This window comes from Saccopteryx bilineata, chromosome 2, assembly GCF_036850765.1.
Source record: "Saccopteryx bilineata isolate mSacBil1 chromosome 2, mSacBil1_pri_phased_curated, whole genome shotgun sequence".
In the NCBI taxonomy this organism is placed as follows: Eukaryota; Metazoa; Chordata; class Mammalia; order Chiroptera; family Emballonuridae; genus Saccopteryx; species Saccopteryx bilineata.
Genome location: NC_089491.1, coordinates 226,765,046 through 226,783,780, shown reverse-complemented (window position 1 = coordinate 226,783,780; position 18,735 = coordinate 226,765,046). Strand labels below are relative to the sequence as shown.

Here is an 18,735-nt window from a genome sequence, read left to right as displayed (position 1 = left end):
GGTCCGCCGCCCCCGCCCCCGCCCCCGCCGCGGGCCCTCCCCCCCCCCCCCCTCCCGGGGCCGCGGCGGCTGAGTGCTCCGCCCGAAGGCGGGTCCGCCATAAACAAACGCTGCTCGGTCGCACGTGGACCGCGGAGCTGCTGCACCCCGCAACAGATCGCGGGCCCCGGGCTCCGTGTCTCCAGGCCCAGGGAACCTGCAGGGAGGGCAGGAGAGCGTGCCAGGCCCGGCCCCAGCCACCTCCGCCCCGGTTCTCCTCCGCTTGCCGCCCCCTCCATGGCTCCGCGGCCGCCGCCGCCCTTGCCGCCCTCCCACCCGGAGGGACCTCGGGGCAGCGGGTACCAGCACTCGGTCACGGACTAAACAGCACCACCGCCTCCTCTCCGGCCCCTCTCCATCCCCTACGGGAAGCCGAGGCTGCGGGAGAAAGCAGGGAGGAAGGAAAAGCGAGGAGCCAGTGGGAAATCGGGGCTCTGGTCGCCGAGGGACAGTCGAACCCGGAGGAGGCTGCGCTGCGGGAGGCGGCGGGCGTAGCGCGGGGCGGCACCCAGCTCCCCAGCCGCGGCCTGCGGAGAAGCGGCTCGGTGCCCTCGGCCAGCCCCGCGCACCTGCCCGCAGCCGGCGCCCCCTTCCTCACCGTCGCCGCGGCAGCGGGCGCGGGGCTCCGCGGGCCTGGAGCGCGGCCGGGTCTAATATGCCCGGAGCCGAGGCGCGATGAAGGAGAAGTCTAAGAATGCGGCCAAGACCAGGAGGGAGAAGGAAAATGGCGAGTTTTATGAGCTGGCCAAGCTGCTCCCGCTGCCATCGGCCATCACGTCGCAGCTGGACAAAGCGTCCATCATCCGACTTACCACCAGCTACCTGAAGATGCGCGCCGTCTTTCCCGAAGGTGAGGCCACAGTGGGTAGTGGGGGGCGCTGGGAAGCCCGGCGGCCTCGGCCCAAGCTGATCCGGAGGGACCGCCTCGTCGTCCCAGGAAGTCCCAGGGCGTCTTAGGGAAGCCGCGCCAGGGGGCTTTAGCTCCCGCTGGAGAAAGGAGCCAGGACCTTGCAGCTCCAGAGACCAAACCATCACCTGGCTCAGGGTTGAGCTGGAGCGGACCAAGGATTGATATGAGCATGCTATTCCGTTTTGGCTGAATTCCGTTCCTTCCTTCCTTTTCTTTTTTCACTTAACTCCCCTTTTGTTTTTTCCTCCTTTTATTTCTCTCTTTCCACGAAGGGAGGGAAGGGAGGAGCACGTGCACCCCCACAGGGAGCGAAGGGCGCTTGCTGCCGCTCCCCGTTGGGAGAGGTGTCTCCCCAGGCCCTGGCCTGCAGGCCCCAGCGCCCAGCAGAGCACTTGTGCGGGGCCAGGCCTCAGACTTGGGCCTCTCAGGCTGCCTCTTTTCTGCTCACCTTTCTTGGGGCTGGGACTCTGGAGGTCAGGATATGACAGAAGGCGGGTGTTGAGCCCAGACCCGGAAGGAGTGAGAGGCGATGTCTGAAAATGGCAGGCGGTCTTGAACACAGCCCTTTTTTCCCCCGGATTGCAATAAAAAAATTCAGAGGGACAGGTGCCATGGTAGGCAAGGATCTCTGAGACCCAGAGGCCCTACAGACTGACAGTGGTGAGAAACGGTTGGAGCGCTTGGTGTTCCCTGCCAGCTCTACTCTGTGGTGACCCTGGCAGCCAGGCAGAGCACGGAAAGATTGGGGGAGGCCTGGTCACCTCAACATTTGCTTTTAGTGCCCTGGTGGTTCTGAACCTGTCCCCCTGCAGTGTCTCTGACCCCCGCTGGGATCGCTGCGGTCTAGAGTCAGAGATCCTGACACTTGTCCTGATGGGTGCCCCAAGAATTCCCAGCTGGCAGAGGACCCACGGGACTACTCAGGAGCTGGCTCGTGAGTGCGGAGACAAACTTAGCAGCAGGGCACTGGAGGGCCTCTGCAGTGCAGTGACAGATACTCCCTTAGCTGTCCCCGGGGCTCTTCCATTGAGGCAATCCCCAAGCAGGCAATCTGCCCAAAGTCCGTGAATTCAACACTTGTAGGTCTGCAGTGCAAAGTTGTTGTAATCATCTCTGGGTCTGGAGCAGCATTTTACACCACTTCCCCGGTAGAGCTGCGAGGGCTTGTCCGCCATCGTGACCTCCAGCTCTGCAGTGTGGCTGGCTGAGGAACCCAGAGGATAGGAGACAGTGGCCTGGCCTCGCCAGTACCTCTCAACTGGGCACTTTTGTCCAGGTAGCAGAAGCTCGGGGCCTGCCCACTAGAGCCCAGCACATGTTCTTTCTCTTTCCAATCCCGATCCAGTGAGGAACTGCTGGCCAGTGGTGGTTATGTCCGGCCAAAGACCGCCCCTCCATCGGAGAAGCAAAGGTGACTTCTCTGAAGCTGGAGATTCAGTGAAAATTAAAGGAGAACTAGATTTTACATAGGCCAAATCCTTCCCACCCGGGAAAAGAATATTGGTAACTGGTTTGCTCCCATGAGCTGTTTCTTTCTTTTTTAAATCCGAATGCTACAAGTCAGGAGTGGACCCGGACAGGACACCCACCTCCCCTGCCACCATTGGAAATAAAAACAAAGAAATGATCTGAAGATTACATGATTAGTTGCTAATGATTTCAAATAAGCCAGAAATTAGTTAGAAAAGGAGGTCTGGAGAAAGAGGGCTAATTGTAAGCCTTGTGTTGTTTGGGGGATTTCCAGGAAAGCCTGCTAAAAATTAGGAAGTTGGGGGTATACTGCTTCTGCATATATTTAACCTGGGTCTGTGCATTCTAGCTCCGGAAAGCAAGTCTCCAGGAATTTGGGTCCAGAATTGTTTGGCCACGAGCCTGCAGCTGGCCTGGATGTCTGGGCCTTGAGCACCCGCCTCCATGCTTTTCAGTAGTGGCCTGGTTGAGGGGTGGCCTATGTGTCTACAGGGGTGACCATCCAGGTTGGAACTCCAGGAGCATCTGGGAGGAAGATGTTTGGCCCTGGAGTTTGGAAACAACACTGAAACTGTGGCGTTCCCATGGGTAGTGGAGAGGGAGAAGGCGGTGGTTCTGACCCCGGCTCTACTGCAGCACTGGAGTGGGGATGCTGGCCTTGTGGGGGTAGACAGACGGCCTCTGGACTCATCTTTGCACCCAGAGGTCTCTGGCCTGCAGCTCAGGGCAGCTGCATCGTTTTCACTCAAATCAATTTGGGGGCGCGGAGCTGTGACGCCAAGTGTTAAGGAAAGAGAGAACGTTGCGCTTAGAAAGAGCTCAATTATGCAAAATTACTTGCTCGCCCTTCCAGTAGCTCCCGAAGGCGGGACGCGGAAGAGGCACCGTAATTGATTTAACCTGTGCTAGGAACTCAAGTCTGCGCCTGGGATGTGGTGCGGATTGGGAGGGGGCTAGGATAGTCGCTGGGGCCAGGGCGCAGGCGTCAGGTTGGTTTTAGCGCCAAAGCCGTCGTGGGCCGCGGCTGGAGTTCCCGGATCTGCAGGGTCTGGGTCGCAGATGGAAAGATGCCCAGCGGAACCGACCGGCCAAGACGGCCTTACTGTTCGTTTGTCCCGGAGCAGGCAGGGTCCTTGGGTGAAGTGAAGAAGGATCTAGGACTTTGGGCGTCAGTAAAAGAATGGCAGAATCCGAAGGAACTGCAGGAATTACCAGACGAACCTTTCATACTTGGGTTTCCCCCAAGGTCGCACAAGGGAGGGCGAGAGCAAGCCTGTGCGGAAGCTCTCCAGCTGGAGGGTCTCTGCCTCCGCTCCTGAGCCCCACCCCCACCCCCTGCAGCAGGAGGAACAAGAAGCCCAGGGAGGCAACAGTAGCCAAAGTGGACACTCCTGCTATGCCAGTCCTCGGCTTGGGGCTGCTGGCAACTTTTAAAGCCTTTCAAGGCTCTGCTCTGTCAAGCTGCCCCACTATACCTCTGTCTCCTAGTCTGTAAAAACGGATCCATAGCAACTCAATGGCTGCACAGGATTCCTGGGATCAGTGTGCGGAACCTGGCCGTAAAGGTGGAACTCTAGCCAGTTGGTTCTTACTGCAATTACTGCTTCTTGTGTGCTCACCGCATGTCTCCAGGCACCAGCGATTTCCACAGCGAGGGCCTCACTCAAGGGACCTTCCAGACTCAGTGCAGGATTGGCAAGAGCTGTTGTTTTCTGGGTCTCCACATTTTCTCCCCTTTAACAGCAAACTAAGGAGTGGAAGGTGCCTTAGGTTGGTTACAACATGATCCGGAAGCACAGAGGTTGTCGGTTGGGTCCCCATTAGGGTACATACAGGAACAGATGTTTCTGTCTCTCTCCTGCTCTCTCCCTTTCTCTCTCTAAAATGAATTTTAAAAATTAAACATTAAAAAAAAAAAAGAAGTGGGAGGTAGACGGGGCAGGAAAGAGGGCAGAAGACTAAGGCTGGCTTCAGGGGTAGACTTGGAATGGAAAACTTCCTAAGTTAATGGGTGGTTAGGAAAGCAGGTGACAGTTGGGGCTCAGGGAGGCACTGGGGCTCCGGTCGGTCTGCCTACCTGCTTTGCAGCGTAAAGCACCTAGGCAGGGTGAGCTCTGCAGCTCTCTGTGCATGGCTATGTGGCTACGTGGTGACTCAGGGCCAGTTCTGTCATCTGGTGATCTACAGTGGCTTTAGAAGGACAGAGTCAGAGCTACAGGAACTCTATGACCAATCTTGAGGGTTAGGCTCCTTCCCAGAGGTAGAGATTTGAGCCCCAGCACTAGGTCAGAGGGTGCATTCCCCCAGCCCTTGTTCAGGAAGGGCTGGCAGGAGAACTGGCCAGAGGCCCCAGTTCAGGAATGGAGCTGGAAACTGAGACTCACTATGGAAGGGAGAACAGAACCCCCTTTTCCCCATCCTCAGACCTAAAGACCCAAGACAGGTGTGGGTGGGAAATGGGGAAGGGACTGGAATATTTATCACAGCCTTTTACTTAAAAGAAGTGAACATCATTCACACACAACAGAAGTGGGATTGGAGGCCTGAATTATTCCAGTGGTGGGTTTTGTCTGTGTTTAGACTCAAACATGGCCTAGCCCCCAAACACACACACACACACACACACACACACACACACACACGGATGGGAGAAGAGGGGGGCTGCCCTAGAAATTCTCACCTGGAATCTAAAAGTTTTGATTCAGAGGATGTGGTGTGAGGACAGACTCCTAAGCAGACATGAGTTATAGACCCAAGGCCTTTCCATATCGCAGCCCAAAATAATGTTGATTTTTTAAATAGACTTATTGTGTTTTTATAGAATAGTGTGGATTTTTGCAACCCTCTCCCCATCACTACTTGGAAGCCTGCCAGGCTATGTGCCTGGGTCCTGGAAGGAAAGCTCACAGTCGCGGAGTTGGATGGTTCTCGGAGAAGGGAAAGCCAGGGACGCGGGGCTCTGGCAGCTGGAGGCAGGAACTGGAGGTGCACGCGCATGTCTGTTTCCCGGGGCTCTGGACGCGGAAGCCTGGCCAGGGCAGCGCAGTGCAGTGGCTGGGGCTCCATCCCATCCTTCAGGGTCTGAGCATCAGGCATTGGGTGGGGGCAGGGGTCTCTCGTCCGTTGCCTGAGCACAAACAACACTGGCCAGTAGTGGGGCAGGGCTCAGCTGGAAGCCCCCTTCCCTTCCCCATCCCGTTGCGCTCCATTCTCGTGGCCTTTTTCTGGCACCCAATACCTACCACTTCCCTCACACCCCGTCCTTGGTCCGCTGTGCGATGGGTGGTTTGGAGTAAGGGTAGACTTTTCAGGGACCCAGAGAGACCAGCATTCCAAGGCAGGAGAAGGACAAAGTGTGTGGAGGACCGTGACAATTTCCTGGGCCCAGAGTCATCAGCTTTGGGCTCTCTTGTAGTGAGGTGGGCTGGCCCCAAGCTCTCCTCATTGCCGTTTCGCACAGGTTTGGCACCCCCCGGAGAGAGAGATGGTGATGGGGAAGAGGGCCCAGCAGCCAGCCAGTCCTTACCCTCCACCCCTCCCTTCTTGACTTTGGAGTGGTTTGCAATGGGGGAGTGTGACCTTGTGTCCTCAGATGGTCTGCACTGTGGAGAGACCAAGCTTCCCAATATCACACGCTTTCCTGGAAAAGGGGTAGTATTTGGGGGAGGGGTGCAGAGGAAAAAGAGAAAAGACTGGACCAAGGTGGAGGCAGCTGCTGCACAGATGGAGGCTCTGCACCTGAACTAGCTCTCCACTCTGCGCCTGTAAGTTTAGCTCATTTAATCCCCAACAACCCCATTTCAGAGGTGAGAAATAAAGGTTGATAGTCAGGGCACTTGCTGGAGATCAGACCGTCCAGACTGGCCCAGCAAGCATCTTAAACAAGGGAGGAGGAGGCAGGAAGTGAAGCCCCTGTGTGTCCCTGGGTAGTGGTGGGGGGAGGCTGAAGGTTTGCCCTGGTTTCTCACAATCACAATCCCAGGTGCAGTTTTTCCGTGTACCGGCAGGGGCAAGGGTCGGCCCCTGTAATTAACCCCATTTAATTACCACATATCCCTGTGGGCAGTGCTTTTGTCACTGGGTTAGACACCTATGATTGCCCTTGGGGAAATGTAAGAATGCCAGTTTATCCTAGGAGTTCTTAGCAAAGTCCAGGCCATTTCTCTGGGGCTGCACCCAAGGGTCCCTGGTCATAGTGAGTTCTGCTCTTAGGGCCAGAAGAAAGAGCAAACCACCCATCTCAACTCATGTCTGTCATCTGAGAGATGTGACCCTACCTCACAGTGAGGGAACCCTGCCATGATGTCCCCTTCCCTGGGAAATCATCTTATTCGTGTGGTCCCCTGTTAATGGCCTGTGACCTGCACCTGGAGGGCAGAGCTCCAAGGGTAACCCCAGAGGCTGGCTGGGGAACAGGGCACCATGCACATCGCTCATCGAGAACTGGCAGCTAACTAACTGAGCACCCAGGAGGAGGGACCATATCTAGATAGCTTCTGTGGCAGGAGGGCCTGGTGGGATTAATCTGAATAGCCAGTGGAGTGTGAGTACCATGGGTATAGGCACCCACAAATGCTGGGAAGCAGAGGAGGAAAGGGGATCCCTGGCTCTATTTCCCTCTGACCAGGTGGCTGACCCCTTCCCTATGACCTGGCCATCTGGATCCCCAGTGGCAGGGAGTCCCCAGAGGATTCCGTTGCTGAACCACGTAGGGCAAGTGAGACCCAAACCCTGGTGGCTGGGAACCAAAGCATGGGCTGGGGAGCCTGCTGGCTGCCCTACAGTCACTGGGTGGGGGTCCCAGATCCAGGCAGGACAGATGGCCAGCTTCAGCCGCTGGTGCCCTTGGAGGGGCAGAGCCTGGTCTTCTATATTCCTTCCCTCGGTTTTCAAACAAAGCCCTTTGTCAGGCTCAGATAAGGGCCACACAGACAGTGCCTCACTTTTTGGGGAGCATATTGGTTACAAACCTTAATTTAGTCTCTCCCTTCTGCTGAAAGTAGATTTTTTATGGGACAAGTAAAAAGTCCTCAGCCACAGTGGTTTCTGGTGGAAGAGCCGGCAGTGCTATCGCCCCAGGGTGAGGTGACAGGGGAAGGATGCTTGAGGAGAACTTCTTGCTGCCCCTCACCCTCTCATCTCTGCCACCTCCTACCACCTCCCACCAGGTCCAGAAAAAGCATTTGGACCCAAATCTTCTCCTGCAAAACGGAGGCTTTGGGAAATTATAGGAAAAATTATAATGATATAAGAGAACAAGGCTCTCTCGAAGTGTCTGGGTTTTTGAATTGTACAAAGAATTGTCCCGTGTACACAGTGCACTTTTGCATGTGAGGTCAGAGCCTTCGACAGGCTTTTAGGAGAGCTGGGCAGGGGATTATGGTCTGGGGGTCATTGGCAATGGTGTAGATTTTCTCTTGATAGGGACCCTTGGAGACACCAAAGGCAGGAGGCCACACTCACGCTCCCACTGAGCCAGGAAAGGTGGTTTGACTCAAACCTGGGAAAACACCCAGAGGAGGGCAGAGAACAGTCACCAGGCGTCTTTGTCCATTTTTAGAAATCAGAATGCTTGGGTCTTTATTAAATTCTTTCTTCATTCAAGCCAGGGGCTTTGACATTTTGGTTCTTTCCAGTTCTGGTTAAAGAAAGCAAATGCAGCCACTGCCCACGACGGCATGCTGGGGAGCGAGGATGACGAGGAGCAGGCAGTGAATACTGCTCTGGTCACTGTGGGCATCCTCGGGTCCAGGAGTGGAGCAGGCAGTGAGGTACTGAGGTCAAAGAGACAGCTCTGTCCACAGGGTGGAGGCTGATGGGCCGCCATCACATATGGGGGATTGGGATTTCTGGGGAGTCCAGGGGAAGTCCCTAATTCCTAGAGCCCAGGAGGAGAAATGAAAAGTCGTCCCTTTTTTATTTGCTCCAAGTTCACCAGGAAGGGTCCCCAAAGCCTCTGTGCTCCAGGCTGGGCCACTGTCTCGCACTGGGGTGAGTTTTTCACCTCCTGGGGTCAAAGCTATCAGAAGCAGCGACCCCAGGTTCCCTCAGGAGCAGCGGCAAGACCCCAGGCACCATACAACTCTGCGGTCCATTCACTTGCCGCCGCCCTTAGAGGAGCTGATGATCCCAGGAATGGCCGCAGATTCTCAGTGGCTGAACGAGGTTCCCTACCCTGCCAGCCCGATTCTGGCCTCTGGTCCCGCACTCCAACCCATCCCTCAACGGGCAGGGGGCAGGTCTGGCTTGCAGTTCACCACCAGGGGAAGGCACAGCCCACCCGGCACGGGTCAGCAGCTGGTGGTGCGTGGTGCACGAGTGGGCCTGGAGCTTGGGGCACGTTTTCCATGAAAGGCTGAGACCCATCAAGGCCTTGGCCACCTCATCGTCGGGGACTGCAGTGCTAACTGGAGGGTAGCTGGCCAGGCCTTCCGAGGAAGGACTCGGGATCGACTGCATGTTTGACCAGATGGCGCTTAACGCTGCCAACTTCACCTGGCTTTCCTGCTTCCTTCCAAGTCCTTAGAGGAAAGCCTAGGATCCCCCGGGTCACAGCCACTGAGCCAAGGGCACTGGAGAGGGAGGCTCAGCTGGGCAGGGCAGTCTTTCCTCATCTGCACTTTCTGCAACACTGGTGGTCTTCTGGGAGGTGATAGGGGGCAAGGGTCTTGGGGGTGGGGGAACGTAGGAAACAGAGGTGCTGGGGGACCCTAATTATGTGACAGAGACATCTTCCCATTAATGTCTGGTATAAACGGGCTCTCACTGACTTCAGCTGTTGGTGCATTTGGAGTAAACCCTCCTTAGGCTGCAGCTCCCGGATTGAAACGGGATGGCGCTCCGGGGGCGCCGAGAGGGCTGGGGAGCCCAAGGAGTTACTGAAGTTGAAAAGAAATCTTTTTTTTTTTCTTTTTTTTTTTTTTAATGCAGGAAAAGCTGCCTCCTGGACAGCAAGGGTTTTTCCTCCGGGCTTCTCTGTCTTTGGGAAAATGCGTAGTTGCCTACGCCGTGGGAAGGGAGGGGGTCCTTGGGGGAATATATATGAGCCACATCAGTATCCCCGTTTGGCCGCGAGGATGGCCGATTTCAACAAAGCATATTAAATTATTTTGTGGCATTTCAAATAATTAAACAGCAGTTTCAGAGCCTTGAGCACGTGAGCGACCCACGCGGGCTACAGCCCGTCGGAGCAGCGTGGAACCTAGGTCTCTTTTTCTCTTTAATTGAGGGCAAAAGGGATGCTAAGGCTTAGCAGGCGGCTGGTGCTGGGTGCAGGGGGGTGGATTTCCGCGCACCCCGCTTGGCGCCTGCGCCTCCGGCTGGCGCTGCCATTTACTGATTTGCTTTATTTGCCCTGTCCAGGTTTAGGAGATGCGTGGGGACAGCCGAGTCGCACCGGGCCACTAGACAGTGTCGCCAAGGAGCTAGGATCGCACTTGCTGCAGGTAAGGCCGCGCGCTGGTGGAGGATGTCGGGATGCTAGCAGCCTTGGTCTACGCCTGGGTGGTGCTCCCTTGTGACCCAACACCCGGGTCTCAAGGTTTCTCTCCTCAAAGAGTACTGGTGTATCCATATGCTCCCACCTACAGAGCACACTGCCCCCCCACCGCCCTCTCTCCCCTTCTGCCCCAGGCGAGAGGTTGTGTGTGCACCAACCTCGGGGCAAGGGGTTTATTCATCTGCCAGTCCTCAGTCACTCCAGGGCCAGCACCCGTGTGTCCTCAGTTCAACCAGAGCCACCCCCTGGCCAGGCCCACACCTACCCCGCACCTGGAGGTCCCTCAGCCCAGAGACTCAAACACAGAAGATGGTAGACTATAGTGCATCCCTGGGCATTGTTAAGGCCTTTCCAACCTTAACTTCCCCCAGCAAACTTTCTATGGAGCTCTTGCTCTGTGCCGAATGCTATGCCAGGCACTGGAGACAGAAAAGGCATAATCAGGGCTCTCTGAGCCAGAGTGGGGCAGCCCCAGAGTGTTTGACAATTGTGTATTTGGAAGGGTTGCAATAAAGGAGAGACAACATCTCTCATAGAATATTAACAGTTGGCATGCACATACTGAGAGTTTGCTATGGGCCAGAGTCTGTTCTAAATCTTACTGTATCATCTGGCTTCACCGCCCACCTAGAGTGGGTTCCATTCTTAACTTAATTTTTTCAGAGGAGGAAGTTGAGGCACAGAGAGGTTAAGCAACATGCCTGAGGTCACACAGCAAGTGTTGGAGCTGGGTTCCACTCAAATGGTTCAGCTCTTGAGCAGTCCAGCCACAACATGATGCGGTCTCTGGAGTCCCCTGGCTCATGGAGAGAGCCCTTGCTTGGTTTGTGGTCAATCGCTTAGCGCCCCCAGCCCAGAGCCATTCAATCTTCAGCTGTTAAACCGCTCCTGACCTCGGATTTCCCCAGCAGCGTCTGGGACCCGGGGCCGGGTAACAGTGCCCAGGACCGGCCAATTCCAGGGCCAATTCCAAGTTGGTGGCTGGCGCTAGGTGGGGACAGCAATGCCTGGTGTCTCAGAGTCTTTCAAATGCCCTTTACAGAACCCCATCAACGACCCGATTCATTCCCCCCTCCCGTCATTTGTCTCTGCCACCGAAAAATGCCTGCAGAGAGCTATTTTGCATTTCCTTCTTCTATTTTGTGTTTTCTTTAAAAGGAAAAAAAAAAAGTTGGCGGCGGGACGCGGGGACTTGGGTCAGAGTCAGCCACCAGCTCTGCGTTTCGAAAAAGCAGATCTTTTCAAAATTCTTTTGCCCCGAATGTCCTGGTGTGATTTATTTTTTAAGAACTGCGTGCTCTGGGGAAGAGCAGATCCGAGGAATATTTGAAACCTGAAGCTTTTATAACATAAAGCGAACGGTGTGGCAGCCAGGCAGCGGGTAATGGTGCTCTTGGAGCCCTTCCCGTGAGCCCTGCGCTCCCCGCAGGCTCACCTCCAGCTCTGAGCGAGCCCGCGGCGTTCTGCATGTTAGATACTCCTACATATTATAAGTGACACTAATATCGGGGACAGCTAAGTGCAAAGTCAACATCCTCGGGTTCCTCCACGGTACGTTTCTTTAATTAATTCCGCCGCGGTGTGTGGATGAGTGCCTTTGCACTTAATACACAGGCAAGCAAAATTTGAAGCTATGAAAGGCGTACCCAACGTTTTCCATTAAGGATATTATTTTTAGCTACTGCTGGCAACTTCCAGAATTTGATTATGATAATTTTTCTCTTTTACTCATATGTATGGCTCACTGTCAGAGACTATTTCATTAATGTATCTCTTTAAGGGATTTTGGAGTTAAGCAAGAATGCAAAATGTGCCAAAACGTTTATAACTCTGGAAATTGCTGTAGAGTTGATATTTTTGCAATGGAGTTTAGCTGGGAAAATATTGTTGCTGAGTTAGAAATGTTGAAAGTAAGGCTTCTAATCAAGATGTTGATTCCACCCTCGGCCCAGGGGAAAGGTAATGATAGTTCAGTTGGCAAAAAATTTTTGCAGCAAAACTCTTATTTGAGAGATTAGACTGTCGGGAGAGCTTTCGAGTTTCGTTTCTGCTACGTTCTTTTTAGGTCCCTCCCCACCCTCTAAAGAGGGGGCGGATTTAGAAAAACCAAAGGTAATCTGGTTTCAATTACATGCTGTAAAAATAGAATTTGTGGCCAGAAATTAATTTGGAATATTTTTTATGGGGGCAGCATTGTGGGTTGTATAGATCTTTCACCAATTTTATTGCTTTTCTTTGGTTCTGGATCTAAAATATGAAAGGGTAAATAAAATACCATTTCCTTTTTCAAAAATAATTTAGTCTTTTTTATCCTTGCCACACATAAATATATTCAGTGCCTTTTTATGTGTCTTAATTACCTCTTATAATTTTACTTTAGTTTTTTGAGAGCTAGCCAACTTAGGCAAGAAACAGAAAATCGTGTAGGTAGTTTTAATTTTTCAGAAATGGATACTTTTCCTCTTTGAATTTTTGCAAAGGTGATTTGAAATAATTAACTCTGTAGACATAGTCTGTTCAAATAACCCGGTATTTTCTTTTCTGGGGAGTGGTAGTGTTTGGAATTTATTATTCAAATGGTACTTAGGGGTAACTGGAAAATTGTGGCAAATAAAGCATATGTCCTAGTGGTATAAACACTGCCAATTATGACATAAAATGGTCTATATAGTGGTAGATTGTCCCCTAAGTACCATAGAACTCCGGATTTGTGCTAAGTGCTAAAATAACCCCAAACAATAAAGCTACTACGTTTAAACTGGGTATGATAGGAATTCTCAAATGTTTTGCATGATTTTTGTGATGTGCATATAAGACTGTTTTTACAGTGCTTTAAAAGCATTTGAAAGCCTGGTGCGGAAACTAAACCTCGAGTGGTGTAACTTACAATCCTCATGGCCCTGGGCTCTGTTTTTTGCATTTTACAAATATGTGTTGGTGATAATATTTTATACAATCCTCCATCCCAGTGAGGCTACAGTTATTAGGTTTGAATCTAACATAGAACTATCATCTCTTACCCTGACACTTTTTTTTCTTTTCCAGACTTTGGATGGATTTGTTTTTGTGGTAGCATCTGATGGCAAAATCATGTATATATCGGAAACGGCCTCTGTGCATTTAGGTTTGTCCCAGGTAGGTCATACCTAATTTTATGTGCAACCTAAATATGAAGTGTTGGTGGATCTTAGCAGCCGTACCCAACTTGAATGTGAGTGTGTATCGGGCGTCTGCTTTTGTGTATGAGCGCAATCCAAAATTGCAAAATCTTCTGCTTGGGCTGACCCGCAGGGCTTTCTTCTTCGTGTTACATTTCATGTTTTTTTTTTGTTTGTTTTTTAAATTTCTTTTTCCTTTGGGTTTTATGACCAGCGTATCTTTGCAACAGCTAGCCTTGTACAGAGAGTTCCGTTCAATAGCCTGGACTCTGCTTATACCGTAAGACTCTCTGTCTCTAACAAGAGCTTCACAAAGGGAGACTTTGCAGCCCGCACTTGATGGCCTGCACGTGGTGTTGTGAGTTGCTATGAAAGTGAGAGGGAAGCAGATGGGGAGCGTCGGTTTTATGCAGAATGTGCTTTGGGCAGAGAGAAAGGGGGGGGTTGCGTAGATTTATGAGTGTTCACATGGAATTCAGGGTAATTTTTCCTGAGTTTTTCCAGTTCAGTGGTCGTTTCAGTAAAGCATTTTATATGCTTGTGATAGAAAGTCATAAAACTCAGTTTACTACTGTTTTGCACGGCAAGGTCCTGGTTTCTTTAGAACATATTTAAATATTACTGATTTTTCTGGAACCACTTTCAAAAAAGGGGTTCATCCCCTAGAGGAAAAAATTGCGCTAGGCTTTATGTATCCTGGTCCAGCCGAGGGTTTGGTGGAGGAGGATTTGGCTGCAGTCTGGGCCCATGTCTATGGCCGGTGGGTCCGGAGTAGGGGTGGGGGGTGTGTAAACTGATTGTTGTCATTCACGTTTCTGATTTAACAGGTGTGGAACATGGGTCTAAAAGTCATTTTTTTTTTTTATACATCTAGGGACTAAATGTTTCTTTACATTGTGAATTATCAGCGTCCTCTTTTTCATCACACTAGAATTAATTAGACACAGGAAATGGGCTCCCAGGAGGCTCATGAATAGTCTGGATCGCACCAGCCCCGTTGTGTAGTTAAGCCAAATAAAACATGCCAACTAATGTGGCTTGTGTTTTCTCATTGAAAAAACAAAATTACCAATTTGGAAATTTGCATCTGGTGTATTCTTTTGCTTTTTTTGCCTCTGTTTTTTTTTTAACTTGCTATTTGTTTACAACCTTCTCTTATCCTTATATCCTGTGCCTGTGCATTTCTTACGCAAAGTCCTTTAAAGTGAATCTCAATATTAAATTGGTTTGGTGTTTCCTTTCCTTGTCCTCTACCTTTTATGAAGCCAGGTCTCCCAGGGAAGATTTACTAAGGCTTGGCTGTCACACCTCTGTGACTCGTAGGAGTAGTGTACTTGTAGAATGAAAAATACTGTTGGGACCCTGAAATTTACTTTTCTTTTTTTAATCATTTTGCAAAGTTATTATTCTCTGAATTTTCACCTCAGTCTATTTAGAATCAAGACCCTTTAGTTGGACCCAACCTGGTTTCTACTCCTAGCTTGGTTTGTGACTTGATTGACCTCGGCCAGATTACTTAACTTTTTCAATCATGATTTATAAAATCTTTGATTAATCTTATAATAACATCACAAGTAAGACAAAACATTTCAGATACTTTATTTTTTATTGATTTGAGAGGATAGGGAGGAAGAGAGAGAGAGAGTGAGACAGAGAGAGAGAAAAGAATTGATTCACTCATTATTCCACTTAGTTGTGTATTCATCAGTTGCTTCTCAGTTGTACCCTGACCTGGGATTGAACTTGTGACCTTAGCATGTCAGGATGACACTTTATTCACTAAGCCACCGAGCCAAGGCCACATTTCACATACTTTTAAAATGACTAGTCACCCATACCTTAGAATAGGTTAAGTTACTGTTATGGAATATTAAATTTAGAACTGAGCTTCCTAGCAGTCAAAGCAAAAAGGGAATGCATTCAGTTACGTGATTTTTGTTGTCTGATAGGGCAGATATTTAACCTCCTTGAAGGATAATTAAAGAAAAGAATTCCTGCCCTGGCTGTGTAGCTCAGTTGTTTACAGCATCATCCTGATGCACCAAGGTTGCAGGTTTGATATCCAGTTAGGGCACATACAAAATCAACCAGTGAATGCATAAATAAGTGGATCAACAAATTGATATTTCTTTCTCTCTCTCTCTCCCCCTTCCTTTCTTTCTAAAATCAATCAATAAATAAAAATTTTAAAAGAAAGAAAGAAAAGAGTTCTCGTACTACCCCGTCTTCTTTAAGGATTATGATAAGAAACAAATCAAAGTGCTCATTTTATGTGATATATAAAGTATAGGAGCTACACAAAAGCCAGGCATCATCACAGTTTCACTAGTATTATACTTCAAATAACACAAAAGTTGCTCCTGACAGCATCCTTTGGTGGGCACACACAGGGCTCTTAGTCATTTGGAATGACCTGGCAGTTCACAAGGCACTGTGCACAGACCAGCACATTCCAGTTCATTCAGTCAGGCTGTTCGATCTAGCGTCCCACACCTCTCTCTCAGTCATTTTTCTCTTTAATTAAAAATAACCCTGGTGACAGAAAATGGTTTGACTTAAGGCGATGAGCACACAACGCAATCAACAATTCAAACACCATAGAGATATTCACCTGAAACCTGTGTACTCTTATTGATCAATGCCACCCCATTACATTTAATTTCAAAAAAAATTTTTTCAAATAAAAGAAAAATGATCCAAACGTTGTATAGGTGACAAAGATGCCTCCTGTTCCTGATAACCTTCACAAAAGAACATCTAGGCAAAATCATAATTAAAATGACATTTACTTCTAATCATAATGCAGAAATAAAATTTTGTGTTATAATTTTGAAAGGGGATGGCATTACACACTAACATTTTCCAAGAAAGTTACAGAGATGACTTTTGTCTATTATGTTTCCAGGAGAAGTGTCAATTAAAAAAAGATACATCAAACTCTGCTGGACAGCTGATTTTTTTCCCCTGATCTCTTGGCAGGACTGTCTTAGTATCAGTCTCCAGTAACAAAAACGCTTCAATGTAGAAGTGAGCCTAGCGTCTGGGGAGTGCTCCGTGGTGAACTGTTTAAATAAGCAACAACAAACATTTCCCCTCAAATCCGTCTCCTGTTCACCATTAACTCTGGAGAAGGAAATCTAGGCAAAATCACAATGTGTATTTTTTTCTGTCTTCTTCACTTAAATAGTAAAATAAAGCATTGAAGAGGATGTCAAATGCCCCTAACTTCTCTTCTATAAAAAAAATTTTTTTACTTTTAGATTATTTTGTTAGTTAAAAAACAAGTCAGGCAAATGTATCAAGTATGAAAACTTTATTAAAATTGGCTTAAAGATTTTTTTTTAATCACCAGAGATAAAAAATGTTTAATAAAATTTTACCCAGTAATTTACCCTTTTAAACCGTTTTCCTGATGAATAGAGATAATGGTGATAGTATCCTTCTGTGTTCCAAGAACTTTCAATTACTCTCAATGATGTTACCTCATTAAATAATGACATCTTTCACATTAATTCAGGGTTAAACTCTATGCTAGCAGCTCCCAGGAAACATAAGCCCCTTCCTGGGTTTGCCATAATTGTGTGATAATTCATCGCAAAAGTGGTGGTGGGGTTTTCCCACATAAACTATCTAAATAACTATCAGAATTATCTAGTTGAGGGTTAAAAATGTGTTATAAGCCCATCTCATTTTAAAGCCTTTGATTAAACTTTTGAAAAGTTGGACTAATAAATCTACTTCACATGGATAGTTTTAAAGTTTGTTTTTACTTTTAAACAAGGGAACACAGTGATCCTTGCTGTCAAATTTTCATACCAAAAACGACAGAGACAACCACAAAATGCAAGTGAGCTCCTCAGCCCACACAGTCCAGGTGTTGGAAAATAGAGTCAGACTTCTGACTTGAAAATTCTGTTTTGTAGATACACATAAATATAATATATAAAAATTCATATGGACAAACATATCTTTTGAAAGAAGTAGTGTTGGGGAAGCACTCTTTACTCATGCAAGTTTATTAAATGGTTTAATTCCTCTTTTATTGGTTAATGTAATTAATTTACTTATATTTGAAAAAAGAAAAAAGCTCTGTATACCTACTGCGTACTGCCTCAAACATTTTCAAGTATCCATGTGGTTTAAATTTCTTACTGAAGCTGCACACATTTTATAGCATCTAGGTAATGAATACACATTTTCAAATAAATATCGATAAATATGAAATAGCTGTTCATGAGACATGGAAAGGAAACGGAGTATTTGAGATTGCAGCCGGAAGCACCACCGTGAAAATAGCCATGGCGTTGTTTGGGCCATAAGACCTAATCCTTTCACTTTTGACATAAAGAGAATGGACAGCGTTTTATGTTTGTTGACATAACTTGAACCCTGAAACCCAAACCATCTTATTTTAAAATGCTTAATTTACCATAGTCAGCAAAACACCCAGAGCAAAGTAATGTGCGTTTTCAGAGTCTGGGGTGGCTTTCCCCTGCCGACCTAAAATATATGCATTTAGTGTTGTATTTATCCTGCGTAGTTTTCTTGGCAAGAAGAAAAGCTATTCAGCAAAACATAAAAAAGCTCTTAGTAGGAAAGCAATTCATTTTGTAGTTACCAGGGTTGTACCAATGCTAAAATATCAGATGGAGGGTCTGTTTTAATAAGGCTGATGTATGAGAGCTGGAGAGGTTTTATAGCGACAACCGTACTTTTTTTTTTTTTTTTGAGGTAGTCACATTTCTTCCAGCATTCAAAACCACGAATAGATATGTAAATACAGGAAACACCGTGTCAACCGTAATTTTGAGTCAAGGTCAGCACTGTTTTATCATTCCAAAATTTGTTCTTTAAAAACATTTCCGCTGTTTGAAGACTTGTTTTACTTCCTCGACAGCCTTTGAGTTTTATAATTGACCCGAATGTTCAGAAACATCAAGCCTGTAATGCATGGATCTCACTCTTATTCGCCAGACGCGAAAGATGAGAATGGGATCTCCGAGATGAAGCCGTTTGGGGTTAAAACGCCAATGAAATCGCCGTTAGCACAGAGGCAGGTCTTTATGCAGCGCATGAAACCCTTTCTCTGAAAAGACATCAGTTACTCTTTTCTAAACAAGAACTTGGAGCAAACCAGAATGACCATTGCCCCCAAAACCCCCCCACCCCCACCAAAAAAAAAATGAAGGTAGGGGAGAAATGATAGGCCGACACAAAATACTTGTAATTTTTTCCCCTTTATTTATTTATTTTTTGTGACAGAGACAGAGAGAGTCAGAGAGAGAGACAGATAGGGACAGACAGACAGGAAGGGAGAGAGATGAGAAGCATCAATTCTTTGTTGCAGCTCCTTAGTTTCCTTAGTTGTTCATTGATTGCTTTCTCATATGTGCCTTGACCAGGGGGCTACAGGCAGAGCGAGTGACCCCTTGCTCGAGCCAGTGACCTTGGGCTCAAGCCAGCGACCTTGGGCTTCAAGCCAGCATACTTTGGGCTCATGTCTATGATCCCACACTCATGCTGGTGACCTCAGGGTTTCGAACCTGGGTCCTCCATATCCCAGTCCAATGCTCTATCCACTGAGCCACTGCCTGGTCAGGCTTTTTTTTCTTTTTTCTTTCTTCTTTTTTTTTTGTGTGGCAGAGACAGAGAGAGTCAGA

At 48.6% G+C, this 18,735-nt stretch overlaps 1 protein-coding gene across 3 annotated transcripts in view; it reads left to right on the top strand.

Annotated features, from left to right (window-relative positions):
- Window positions 1–18,735, top strand: part of SIM2 (SIM bHLH transcription factor 2) — a 53,339-nt gene that overhangs the window by 1,604 nt on the left and 33,000 nt on the right. For 2 of the 3 annotated variants that reach the window (XM_066259425.1, XM_066259424.1), the window contains exons 3-5: window positions 412–889; window positions 9,782–9,864; window positions 12,963–13,052. In XM_066259425.1, the coding sequence (XP_066115522.1) occupies window positions 715–889; window positions 9,782–9,864; window positions 12,963–13,052 (348 nt within the window). In that variant the 5' untranslated portion in view covers window positions 412–714. Of the gene's footprint in view, window positions 1–125; window positions 890–9,781; window positions 9,865–12,962; window positions 13,053–18,735 lie in introns of those variants that run through there. The other variant, XM_066259423.1, reaches the window with a different exon arrangement.